This window comes from Agelaius tricolor, unplaced genomic scaffold (genome assembly GCF_023055355.1).
Source record: "Agelaius tricolor isolate 1412-34295 unplaced genomic scaffold, bAgeTri1.0.p SCAF_6, whole genome shotgun sequence".
Classification (NCBI taxonomy): Eukaryota; Metazoa; Chordata; class Aves; order Passeriformes; family Icteridae; genus Agelaius; species Agelaius tricolor.
In genome coordinates, this window is record NW_027269266.1 from 53,029,979 (window position 1) to 53,044,023 (window position 14,045).

A 14,045-nucleotide genomic window follows, 5' to 3' on the forward strand; every position below is an offset into this window, starting at 1 on the left:
GATCTGAACTGCTTTCTGAGGCTGGACCACGTAATAAAAATTAATCTTTTTCCCCAACAGCATCCCATTTTATGAAAACTGAGATAATTTTGGACAGCACTACACTATGTGAACTATTTCATGTGATTTTAGTAATAGAATTTTAAATAGTTAAACCAAGTCTTATATGGTAGATTTCACTAAACTGAGACAACATTTACAAGGTTATGTAAAAAAGGGCTCATCTCCACACAGGTAAAGGACTCAAAGGGAACATCTGCTCCACTGCTGAGCTGTGCAATTCACCATGATGCAATGACCTTCCATGGCACCTTACAGGCTCAGGAAGGTCATTGCCTATGGGGTACAGGGAATGAAAGACTTCACAGGAGGAAAGGGAAATAGTATTTTGTGATCAGGGAGGAATTAAAAGGAATAGAGGAATTAAGTGTTTTCAGGAGGAGCAAATGTGTGAAAAAGAAGGAACAGTGTGATGAAAGGGCCAGCTATGTGTAAAGAGAATGGGAATCTACCAGAGTTGGCAACTCTTAAGAATACAAATAAAAACAGCTTCGTAATAATAGTTTAGCAAGTGTCTCATGTTTCTTGCCACTCATTAACAGCAAAATTTGTGAAGTTTATGTTTCTTTTTTTCAACTTAGAAAACTTAAATTTTCCCATCAGGCTTGTTTTTTTCCAATTCATTAAAAAATTTCACAGGTATTTTGACTGTAGGTAATGTGCAATACAATATACAATTTAATATCAACCTAAGCCAACAGGAAAAAAAACCCTGACGGTAGTTTAAAAATATGACCTTATATAGTAGTAGCATGCTGGAGTATTGCCCAGTATAATTTCCAAAATGAGGAGTAATGAGAGGATTTCAAGAAAAAATATTTTTGTCTATTGTTACATCTGAAAATTTCTTCTAGACATCAGATTAACACCAGAAATTCCCCAGATTTTGATTTATATTTGTTTATAAGTTAATATAGCCAAGATTTAGTTAATATTAGTTTATACTGTATTAATATTATCTCAATAGTTCCAATACATTCAGTATTACCAATATATTAAATGATATTTTAATATTGTAGATGTAATTTATAGACTATGGTCCTTCTTGTGTTACTAAAAGTATTACCTACAGGACCCATAAGTCATTGGATCAGTTTTAATCAACTTAACTATTTATTTTTTCAAAACAATTTCTGTCTCTAATTATTACCTTCAATAAGCAACCTTGCTATCAGAGAATGAAGACAGATCACTCAGACACTTATCATCCTGACTCTTAAACTGTTAATAGTTTAAAAAGGTGTAACAGTCTACTAAAAAACGTTTAACTTGCCTAAACTAGGAATACCACAAATATACAGAAATACCCATTACTGAAAAGGCAAAATTTCTGTATTTCAGCCTTGTCTGTTGTTCTAAAATCACAACATAAAAGAGAAAAATGTATCCTGTTTTAACTTTTAATAACATCTTCGTACCTGTCAAAACTGATGGACAACCTTTTCCATTTCATTACTTCTCTACATGTGATTTTAGTAATAGAATTTTAACTATTCTATTAGTTAGGGGACATTGGGAGAGAGCAACTGAAGAGATTAATTCCCTTCACACCTGTAAGTGTTCTTTCTTTCAGCTCTCACATTTGCTATCACAAAGTACTTGATTACATCAATCATTGCAGCAATCCCATTAATACTGTGCTCTATAAGCATGCTTTCACCCAACTACTGCTTTGGTAAGTATACATAAAAAATGTTACCATGTGAACACATCAAATTAAGTAAAAAGCGTGCTCATTCCAAGTAACACACCACAAGAGCTCTCCTTTTGGAGGTACTTGCTCGGCTCCTGTGAGATGCACTGACATCTGAGGAACTCTTGAGAATGAAATTATAAAAATACATTAAGATATGAAATAAATTTTTAAATTTAATTCTATTACTCTTCACTGAATGACAGAAAATAACCAAGGCAGTCCAAGAAATTCTAAGTAAGCCCCCCAAAAATGAGCTTAGTTATCTGCCCAATTCAAACCCTCTTGTTTAGACAACAGCCAATTACTTCATCTCCCTCTTAGCATCTTTGCTATGTCAGCCAAGACAAGAGCAGATCTGAGCAAATCTATATCAGCTCACAAGTTTCTAAGAGTTGCACATAGCGTATTTTACATGTTTTCTTGATAAAGCATTTACTGTTCAAAATTATTTGGTAAAAATACCTGTGCGGCAAATTGCAGAAATATTTAACACTATAACTTGCACAACATTACATAAAATTCAGTTAATCAGAAAATACATTTAATTGCAAAAACCTCTTAGCAAGTGACAATCACCTTTTTTTAAAGTCACACAAAGAAACAGCTCATTCCAACTTCCAAAATACATAAAACCAACCTTTTATTTTAGTAATTTGTCCCTTTCCTGGCCTGTATACCCAGATCAATGACCAGCTGATTTCTACGTAGATCCAAGACGAGGAAAATGTTACCATAATCTCAAGAAAACTGTTCTTTAGCAATATATATATGGCGTAAAGATGACATAAAAGAGTCTATACAAAAAATATTTCTGTTAGCAGTCTTCAGGATACTTTACATCATTTGGCTAAATATTTTGCCATTAATGAATAATATATTCCCACCTTCTCCAAGAAAGAGAATCCTGCATCATACCAAACTCTTCTTCAAATTGTATCTTAAAGTACTGATACCTTTTCTTTCACAAATACTACAGACACACAGTAATACTCAAAGTGCAAGAAAAAACTAGAAGATTGAAACATAAAAATAAACTACCTTTTTAACACTGATGGACATAAACCACCAGATGAACTTAAACATTATATGTGACTTAAAATTACTAAAACTGCAAATAGTTATGAGACTTGAAGTGTCATCCTCTCCATTAGAAAAAGGAACCAGAACCCAAACCCTTTTTTCCTTTGGTTTGGTTTCTGAAGGCTGTGATCAAAAAGAAAAAGTATATAGTTCGAACACAAACCAAATGCGAATGTCGACTGGACTGGTGAGAGTATCTGGCTCTCTCTGCATCTTCCTGAGAAAGAAGAAATGCAGAGTTATTCTATAAGGAAGGAATAAAAACCCTGACACAATACCAGGAAGCCAAAGTGAGCAACGTGCTTTTAGCACTTTTAATGCTATGTGTCATTTTGAATAATCCATGGTGGCAAGTAAACTCATTCAAGTTAGAAGAACTCATTTCACCTGATTTGGGTAAGTATGCAAAGATATCACATCAGGTAATGTAAGTAAGGCGGTTAATATAATTAATAATTAGTGTTCAGTAGTCAGTTAGTCTTTCTTATGATTAATATATTAATGCAGAAAAAAACCACAAAACTATTTAAATTAAGAAATAAAAGTAAAAATAGAGAGCTTTACAAAATTTCAAGTACACTATTAAGAAATGTACCATATAATTACCACATTCAGATTTTAAGTACTTTACAAAGTTATTTGAGGCCTAGGAGAAATTATTATTCTCAGTTGCCTCATATATATTTTGCATTTTTTTTCTCTATTAGAGAAACAAAGCTTAAGCAAATTGACCATTTTTAAGTTCTACAGCTAGTTTTGCTATACAGTGACAGTGAAAATAATAAACCAAACTCAAAATCTGAGTGATGACAACTAGCTAAGGCACCTTAATAGCTTTTTTTCTGTTTAAGGATGAGAGAACGTTCATTTTGCTTCACACAAGAGAATATGTGAAAGAAGCAAGAAAAAAACCACAACTAATTTAAAATCAAAATATATTTCACATGCCATAAGCATTTCAAATTGTTACAGTATGAAAACATGTTAAGAATATCCTTAATTTTAAAACTATCCCATTTGGAGGCTACAACAGGGTTCGAAAAGTAGGAATTGCTCCTTAACTTACCTATTTCCTACAGTTTTCAATATATTGAACTATTCTGAAGATTGTAAGCCAGTTATTTATAGAATTAAAGGCTTTGTCTCCAGATCATAGATGTGTATCTAAAGACTAGATTTCTTCTTGCTTATGGTCACATGGTTATCATCTGCATTTTCACTGGATACATTAATGTGTTTAAAACTATTTTACAACTATTCAGTATTCAATAGGCCTATTTAAAACTCTGCCAGAGAACTGCCATGAGGGAAGCGTAGGTTCTTTTCATAATGATATTTTAGTCTTCCTCTCTATACTGTTTGTTTTGAGTTTTAAAACGAATGCTCAAGCTATTTAACTTTTCAACACAACACAGTTAGATCATTGCCAGTTTTAAATACTCTTTGTATCTCTGGACAAGTATATCTTAGTAACATCTGCAGCAGGCAAGAAGAAAGTTTGCTACTTATATAAGATTCCTCTTAATTGCTGGGTAACAAGTCTCTTCCTGACATTCCATCAGAAAATAAAAAGCCTGTCTTAAATGTTCAGCATATTCAGGTCAAAGGATTATGCACTACACTACATATTGCAAACAGATAGGTGCTGCTGGTATCTCAAGCTTGATTTCTAAAAAGTTCAAGTTAGAATTATGCACGTTATCCAATACAGAGGTTACATCTCTCAACCCAGGAAAGGAGTGCACATCTGTTTAGAAATCTACTGCAGCAGATGTGCCTCTTAGGACTGCAAAAGGAAGGAGGCATTCAGCTGAGTGGCATTAATTTTGAGTGAGATTCCTCACAAATACTGTATTTTAAAAACCCTTGATCTCAAGAAAAAAAAAAACTTTCAAAGGTACATTCCACCAAGAAATACAGAAACTATGCTGATCTTGAGAACATGAGAACTAATGTATACACAAATATCAGATAGGCAAAGAGACAATAATGAGTGAATACAACTTTGCAAATAAAATTCTAATGACAGTCTTAGGATTTTTCTACAGATATTAACTGCCATTGTAGTTTTAACTATTTTAAATGATGGCTAGTCTCAGCATGTATTACTTAAATCTTGGTGATTCAAAAAATTCCCACAGTGAACACTTTCCTAAAAGCCAGAAAAACCCCTGACATCTCCCATATACCCTTTTAAGAAGCACATGAATTTTGTGAAAGGAACCCTCTAAAGAAACTTTGCAATTAAGTCAGTCTTACTCCAGTGCTAGGTAAAATCATGGAAAATCCTATTCTGGGAGGTACTAAAAAACACCTGGGGGAAACTCAGTCATTGGTCACAGCCATGATGGCTTCATGAGGGGAAACTCCTGCTTGTCGAACCTCATTTTGTCATAGAACAGAGTAATCCATTTAAGTGACCTAGGTAGATTGTACCATAGAGATGGTAGATTGTATCTTTTTTGACTTCAGCAAAGCTTTTGATAATTTCTCTCACAGGATCCTTCAAGACAAAGTGGCCTGCACATTGCTGAATAACCATGTTATGTGATGAATGAGCAACTGGCTCACAGGTTGGGCACAAAGGGTTGTAGTGAATGGAGTGACAACAAACTGGCATCAGGTCACTGGTAGGGCTCCACAGCCTCATCTTAGGCCCAGGTCTCCTTATAAATGACTTGGATGCAGAACTCAAGGAATAGTAAGTTTGCTGATGACACCAAATTGGGAGGAACTTGAGGGCAGGGAGGTCCCACAGCAAGACCTCAACAAATCAGAGAGATGGGCCACCACCAACCATAGTGTCTTGGTTTGAAACACAGGTGCCTACCAAGGAAGATAGGAACCTCCTATCTTCCACACTTCTCTTGTGTGAAGCAAAATGGAAAATGTGACCCCCTTCCCTCCAAATTATTATAACATTGACATTACAGGGCTGTCAGGCAAAGATATGGGAAAAAGAATAACAGTTCTTTACTAGTGTGTGTGCATATATATATATATATATATATACACAAACATATATATATACATATACACACATTAAACGAGGTAAACAAACACCAACAACAGTGGGAGCAACAACAGAACCAGTAACGGCCTTCTCCCAGCTGTGGCACTTTCCCCTTTGGTGCAGTTACAGTCAAAGCCAGCAGGGGCGCTGTTGGCTCCTGGCAGGGCAGGTGCGATGAGTCCCCCAGAGCTGCAGGGGGCGCTGTGGGGTGAACCCAGCTGCCTCTCTGCAGGTGGGTAATGGTGGCACAGCCAGTGGGAGAGATAGAAACAGGCTTCCTTTACAAACTCATAGGAGGCAGCTGGTCCTCATGCCCCTCTGGATGATAAAACAGATGGCAGTAGGAACCTTGAAGCAGTAGGCTGGAAGGCAAGCATACCTGGGGTGGTAAAAAGTGTAGCAAAACTCCAGAGCCATGCCAGGAGCTGCAGGGTATCCCAGCCGGGAGGCAGGGGCAGGGAATATCGGGTTAAAGTGTAGTAAAAAACCAGAAGCAGCAGCAGAAAACAGCAGCACTGGCCAGCAGCAGATGGCTTTCTGCAAGCACCCAAGAGACATTCCCTCCAGAAGGGGGAGAGGGTCAGGGTCCCGGGTTTTCCCCTGCAGCACTCAAGTAGATGATGAGGGTCCCTTCCAGTGAGATTAGATATTGAAAAGGTCCCGGTTCAACAGCTGCTCTTACTAGCAAAGGCTCACCTGTGGTAAGGAAAAGCAGTGCACAACATAACTCTGCACTGGCAGCCCAACTGTCTATACTCCAAGAGTGAGAGAGGGCAAGGGACAAGCCCAGCCCCTCACCCACCAGCCAAACTCTCATATTATCTCTGCTCTTCACAAAAGAAAGCACCCCAGCTAAGACACTGCAGCCAGCTGCACCCCTTCCCCCCATCTTGGACACATCCTTAGTTTCTCTCAAGTATCCATTGTTCTGGTCTCTTAGGCAACAAATGGGAGAGAAATTCCCTAAGAAAAAAAACATTGAACAAATCCTAACCTCCAACACATACAAAATTTAACAAGGGCAATTGCTGGATTCTGCACTTGGGATAGGTCAACCCAGGACGTACAGACAGACTAGGGAACAAGACACTGGAGAGCAGCACCACGGGGTCCTGACTGATGGCAAGTTGAATATGAGTCAGCAGTGCCCGCACAGACAGGAGGGCCTCCTATTGTGTCCTGGGTACATCAGGCACCGCATCACCAGCTGAGCAAGGGAAGGGATTGTCCCGCTCTGCTCTGCTGCAGCCTTGAGTCCTGTGTGCAGTTTTGGGTGCACAACATAAGATACAAAACTATTAGAGAACCCCCCCAAAAAGGGCAACCAAGATAGTGAAGGAGCTTAAGGGGAAGCTGAACAAGGAGCAGCTGAGGTCACCCTGTCTGTTCAGCCTGGAGGAGACTGAGAGGAGTCCTCATTGCAGTACTGAGCACTCTCACAAGGGGAAGTAGAGAAGCAGGGACTGATCTCTTCTGTGGTGACCAGTGATAGCTCCCAAGGGAACAGTCAGTCAGGGGAGGGTTGGACTATGTACATATATAATTGAACTGCATACATATATAGTTTATATGTGTGTATATGTATTTTTTTATACATAATTAGACACTTTGAAATAACACACAGCAAACCATTAGTAAATTGCTTCCTCCAAAATCCTGTGTTAGTTCTCTGAGTGGCCAAAACATGCACAACAGGTGATTTTAGCCTACCATCCATTTCTGGATATGAGCCCATTTTCTATCATATAAATGCTGAGAAAACTACAGGATGGAAAAAGAAAACCAAACAAAAAGTTTCAAATATAAATTAGAGTCACCACACAAGACTGGATTCCTGAATTGAAAACTCAGAAAGATCTACATTAATTATCATGTAATCATCAAAATAATAGCAGACATCTATAATTCAAAAACTCAAACTGTGGTACAATGAGAATCATATAAAATAGAGGTAAAAAATGTTCTGCATATTTTACTTATTACACAGGAAAAAACCCCACAACCACCAAGTATGAGCAGTACATGAATTTGAGTGCAATCATGATAAATAATGAATTCTTAATGTTTTACATGTAAATTCTTAATGTTTTATGTGCAATGTCAAAACCTGAATTAAATGCAACAACTATGCAATAACCAGACTGCTGAAAACCTAGTTTCTAGGATTTTTTTTCTCAAGAAATGCAAACTTTTTCTAGGAGAAATGTGTGGAGCAACACACAACTGTATGTGTAAATATTACCCAATTTAAATTCTTTTCTTAAAAGAAATATCTTGACAACAGTTATTTACCGTGAATCCTTTTAGTATAATCCAATCCTAATGCTGAAAATACTTGTACAAAACTGAATCACACTAAAAGAAAAAATCTTATGGAAATGCAAAAATAAAATACAAATTTTTGTAAAGGTCTGCAATAATCCCTGGTGAATTACACTACCTCTTTTTGCTGTCGCTCCAGCTCTCTCATACGTATATCTCTTGCTTCTGCTCGAGCTGCCCGTTTTGCTGCAAGTCTGGCTTCTGCCTACAAGGGGATGGAAAATAATTAAAGTTTAAAAAAAGTTTTTGAATAATGGTTTGAGTACTCAAATCTCTTCACAAATACACATTAAGATTTTAACATCACAATACGGAAGTAATCAACAATGAAATTTCAAAAATAATATGCACCTAAACTCTTCAAAGATAGCATTACTAGTCGAAAGAATTAGATGATCATTAAAAAAGTCACAGAATGGCTTGGGTGTGAAGAGATCATAAAGATCATCTACTTCCAATGTCCAGATCAGGTGCCATCAACTAAAGCAGGCTGCTCAGTGCTCCATCCAAACTGGCCTTGAACAGTTCCAGGGATGGGACATCCACAACTTCTCTGGCCAATCTGTTCCAGTGGCCAGGAACTCACCAATTCCCTAGTAAGAATTTCCTCCTAACATCTAATCTAAATTTACTCTCTTTAGTTTAAAACCATACATTCCCCTATGTCCTAATGCTATCTGCCTGTGTAAAAAAAACTTACTCTCCCTGTTTTTCATAAGCCTGTTTCAGGTAATGGAAGGTCACAGTGAAGTCTCCCCAAATACATCTCTTCTCCAGGCTGAACAACCCCAGCTCTCTCAGCCTGTCTTTATAGGTGAGGTGCTCCAGTCCTCTGAGCATCTTTGTTGCCATCAACAACAACTTCTCCCAGTCTGGACTCACATCTGAGATTGCCCTGACTGACATGCAGTATATTGTATTTGGACTTGTTGAACTTCAAGAGGTTCTCATGGGCCCAAATTTGTCCATGTGGCTCTGGATGGGATCCCATCCTTCAGTTGTGCCAACTGAACCACTGCTTCACAGATCTGCAAACTTGCTGAGGGTACACTCAATCCCACTAACAGTGTCATTGATAAAGGTATTAAACAGCCCTGGGAATATGAGGGAATAAATTCTGCCATATAGCTCAAGTTTGAAGAAAGCACAAGCTCAGTTTTTTCATGTTTGAATAGTGAGCTGACAAAAATTCTCTCAAATTCTTTAAATATTAAACCACTGAAGACAGGTTTTCCACCAAGGATTCCAGCTGTCTATGTAATGTTAATTAAAAGCCTTTTGAGAATCAGCAGCAGCTAAAAATTCTGAACTCCTAACAAACAACCAATTATAGAAGTTCTTAAAATGTAAAATCCAATAGATTTTTGCTTTTGATTAAGGATAGAGTTTTCCTTGCTTTTGCCACTGTCACAGCAAATGTTTATGTAAAGCACTGGAAGCCTATAAAGCTGTTTTACTGTGCTTCAGGAAAATGAAACAGGTATATAACTTGGGAGGTTAACTTCAAATTATGATTAGACTACAAGCTAAAAATATCAAATAATGACAAGATAGAAGGCTGACGCACTACAGCTTTATTACTCAAAACAGTTTGTCTTAACTCCAAGTGACTCATGAAGACTATTTTTTCTGAATTTTGCATATGCAGACAAAACAATCCGAGGCTGTGTCAACACTCCTGACTGCCATAATGCAATCTTTTTTCAAAGCAGCTTAAAGCTACTTTTCTTTCTACCTGATGATAACACCACAGTAAAGCAAGAAAATTGCCATGCAAGAGAAGTACTTCCATTTGTAGCCCATTATTGCTTTGTCTTATATAAACTGTCACACTGACAGGTATGGAGCACAGAAAGAAAAAGGACTCAAAAAGCTGCTAAGTTTGGGTTTAGCTTTGTCTATACAATTGCAGATACATGCATTTGGCCTTCATGCTCTGGCAAGGTTTTACTGTTAAGTTACAAATTTAATACAAAGATAATACTGTTAAGATACAAAGTTAATTGGTTTACTGATTCATGTTAAAAATCAATTCACATTTCACCACTCTCCCCTAGTCGTACACCCAGAGACCTAACTTTAAATGCCGACAGTAAAAGGGAAGCTCCATTTCTTATCATTTACTAAACTCTTGATAAAATACAAGAGAATTTACAGGTATTTGTCATAAAATGGGTGGCAGAAATTGAAGACAAAGAAAATCTTATCTTTTTAGATTTTTTTTAAGAAATGGCTTAATATTACATTAATTTTTAACCTGAGCAACCAGATTCCTGTAAAAAGCCCACAATCTCAAAAAAGACAAAAACCTCGGCAAATTAACTCAAAGGACAGCTCTCAGGCTTCCTTCACTATACTTCAGAGCAAGAGACAAGTTGCAGTACCATTAGAAAGGCCATGATACCAAATAATTCCTAATTCTCAGCAGATCTGTTAAAGCACAGGCTTCATTCTCTTGACAAAGCAGTCACACAAGTCTTCATAGCTACATTATTGAAATTCAAAATTAACAATAATAGAGAAACAACCATAATTCAAAAGGACACAGTTTTCTTCCTGGGTGCTGCTATTCACTCTGTTGCCTTACTGAAAAAGCCCATGAAAGTTGTGAAACAAATCACCACCAACAAATCCTTAACAAAAAATTTCATCTGCTCCATTGAAATAAAGTCTTTAAATACCTGCTAAGGAAAATGTAGAGCCACAATAGCTGGACTATAGGAGCAGAACGGAAATACTAGACTACTTGTTTGGGGTTTTTTTTTTTTTTTAATGAAACAGCAAAAGTAGAGGGAGTCATGTTATCATGCTTTTCAATTGAACTACTATTTGACTTCAGAGAGCATACCAAATACATCCCTATTCGTTGCTCATTGCAGCTTGGGAGCCAATACAGATTGCTTTCTACAGCCTGCATTAAACAAAGTCCAGTCTTAGAAAAGGATAGACTGTCCACTACAGCCTTGATTTCAGTTTCACTGGTCATTATTCTCTATACAGTCTTTAGACCAGACACACATTAATAAAATATGATAAATATCCATTGTAATATTATCTAATTGAAGCACTGCTTATTATAAACTGATATAACATACCAAGTTTCTATTTTTCTGAAGTAAAAATTCAACTGTGTATTGTCCAAGATCTAGCAACTCTGACACTATTTCAGAAGCTTCCTAAGGGAACTTTCAACTGATAAAAAGAAATGGGATAGCTGAATTTTCTTGAAGAAATAAGATATGAGGTATTTAAACCTGGTGCACTTACACTAGTGGCTTAAATGGAAAGAATGTTATAAAATCTGGAGGGAAAACAAAAATTAGGTAAAGATACAATAATTCAGCATGGAATTTATTCAGAGAATTGATCACAAAAGGACATAGAAGACTACAGAAGAAATCTTTGTAACAAAAGAAATTGGGTAGGAAAACCAAAACGGAAAAAGTCCTTGAGAATTTACTTGGATAAGAAAAAAGGACTAATTAATAAATTATTAATTTATAACTAAATCTCTAAATTTTCTTTTGTATATGAACACACTCATACTATTCATATTTACCTTCTACTCTGGGACAAATTTGTGTTTTTAAAGCAATCCTGTATTTCTTTGGGTATTAGCTCTGGTCTAAGTAACAAAACAAAGCAATCTGTTCACCACTGAGTTCTGGAATTCCTCATTTCAAAACAGATACCTAAAACTATTACTTGAACAAAAAAAACCCCAGTGTTTCCTTGTAACCGCATAAAAAGCATTTCATTCTAGAAGATTATTATCCTGGCTGTTTTCAAGCAGTTAAGCAGTACCTTACAGCAGTATTCACTTTGATTGGTTTATTTTATTGCATATATTTAGTAAATACAGAGGTAGCAAGACAATGTTCTTCTTCCAGGAGGAGACAGTTTCCTGATTTTCACCTAAAACCCAGTTATTATAAGCTATTTATAGTCATTTAGAAAACCATCCCTACTTCTTCAATTTTTTCATATTTGTTTTTAAATACGTGTTCAACCACAATCTTTGGAAAACTTAGCTCAACTTTCAAAGATAACATGTAGTTCTTCAGTTATATCAAAAATATTTTTGGCAAAAAAGGAAGAAGAAAAGAAAGACAAGACTTTAACTTGGAATGTCTTTGTAAATATTGAGTCTGGAGTCGCTCCTTTCTGATGTATTTTTCTTAGTCTCTTCATAGTAACAACCATATTTTTTCCCAGGTAAAAAGTTTAAAATTAACACAGAATTTATATGATAGAGGCTTCCCTCCATGTTGAGCAAGGAGAAGCATAATATATATCTCCATAGTGTAGATAGGCATCTTTTTCCTTCCCTTGCCTGCAAGAAGGAATTCACTAGAAAGCAACAGTATTTTATTTTTAGTTTTTATATTATGGAGAAGGTGATTCTTTAATTAGCTCAGATCGAGCATAAAAGCTTCATAAGGTTAAAATATAGGCTATCTTAAAATGTTATTCACCTCTGAAAAAATTTGAATTATTTTGTCATCCTGGGCCTATGTATACATATTACATAGAACTCGTATCTCTCTCTGCCAAGGGATATGCAGTCCTGCAGTTTCCAACGCAGGAAGGCCGGTTAAGGAGCATTTTACTTCCTCCACTGGATGGCAGCAGTAAAGGAACTGACTGCCCCTGCTGCGGGACCCGCTGCTCCCTGTCTGCCACGGGTCCGTGGAATGGCACTAGGACACCCTGCCAGCTCTGCTCAGCATCAGGGTGAGCATGTTAAAAATGTTCACTGTAATTCTTAAAAGACAACTACGTAGAGCAACTTAATTTCACCTTTTCTCATCAAGCAAACAGAGGATTCTGTGCCCAATTCCAACCCCCCCATGGCACAGGGGTTGGTATTGGTTGATCTGTAAGGTCCCTTTCAATTCGAACTTTTAGCTTAACTATGATTCCTTCTGCTGCTCAATTTTTCTGTATTCTGATTCCCATGCTTTTTGCCCTTATATCCATACCATCTCATGAAATCAAGGCAATCACTTATGTGCCAAAAGTATTTCTTATGGCTCCTCAGAAATCTCTTTTCCACTTCTCATTTCTCTGCCCCAGTCGCCTACAAACAACAAAATCTTAGGTTTTTAACATGACTTAAAGTTTTAAGAGTCTTTGTTTTGATGTCTCATTCTTTTTCCATTTATTGTACAGATTCACATATATATTATAAAATCTCTAGAATATATTATATCCTGTAAAATATCCTTAACCACTTTTAAAAACAAAAGCAAACAAGGCTTTGAATTAATACTAAGGTAGAAACAGCCAATTGAAAAATATTTAGTGACCTCTTACCAAAACAAAATTAAAAAATCACCTAGCATCTACAAAGACAATATCCATGAGGATGGAATTCTTTGGGACTTTGCTTGTTTTCTTAACAGAAGCTGAACAGACATGAAGAGAAAAGCATGTACAAAACTTTAAATAGATTCATATGAAAAAGACTGTTGTTAACTGCTTCTAAATTCATGATATAGCCCTCAAACATTTAAAAATATTCAACTCAGCTTTTTCTATCATGGCAATTCAGCAACATTACATCTCTATCAAAGTAAGAACAACTGCACTCTACTCACAGTTGAGCTACTACAAAGTCAATTTCAAATCAAAATTAATCTTTATTCTCTACCATGAGAAAACACCTCAAGAGTTTTCCACACTCTTGCTATATAGTGAAAATAGTCATGAGAACAATTCCTGAGAAAAAACCCACCAAACCAAAACACAGAGACAACATTCTACAAGGCAGAAACCTAGTGAACACTGTTGCAATGTTGCTTGTCCACAACCTCTAGTTCTCTGTCACCTAGTTACACAGCCCTGAAGAATGGAAGAGCTGTTGATGGTAAC

General features: G+C 36.5%; 1 protein-coding gene across 12 annotated transcripts in view; it reads right to left on the minus strand.

The window, feature by feature from the left end:
* Window positions 1–14,045, minus strand: part of LRRFIP2 (LRR binding FLII interacting protein 2) — a 55,734-nt gene that overhangs the window by 29,294 nt on the left and 12,395 nt on the right. For all 12 annotated transcript variants that reach the window (XM_071429834.1, XM_071429835.1, XM_071429838.1 and 9 more), the window contains one exon: window positions 8,290–8,376. In XM_071429834.1, coding sequence (XP_071285935.1) covers window positions 8,290–8,376 — 87 coding nt within the window. The remainder of the gene's footprint in view (window positions 1–8,289; window positions 8,377–14,045) is intronic.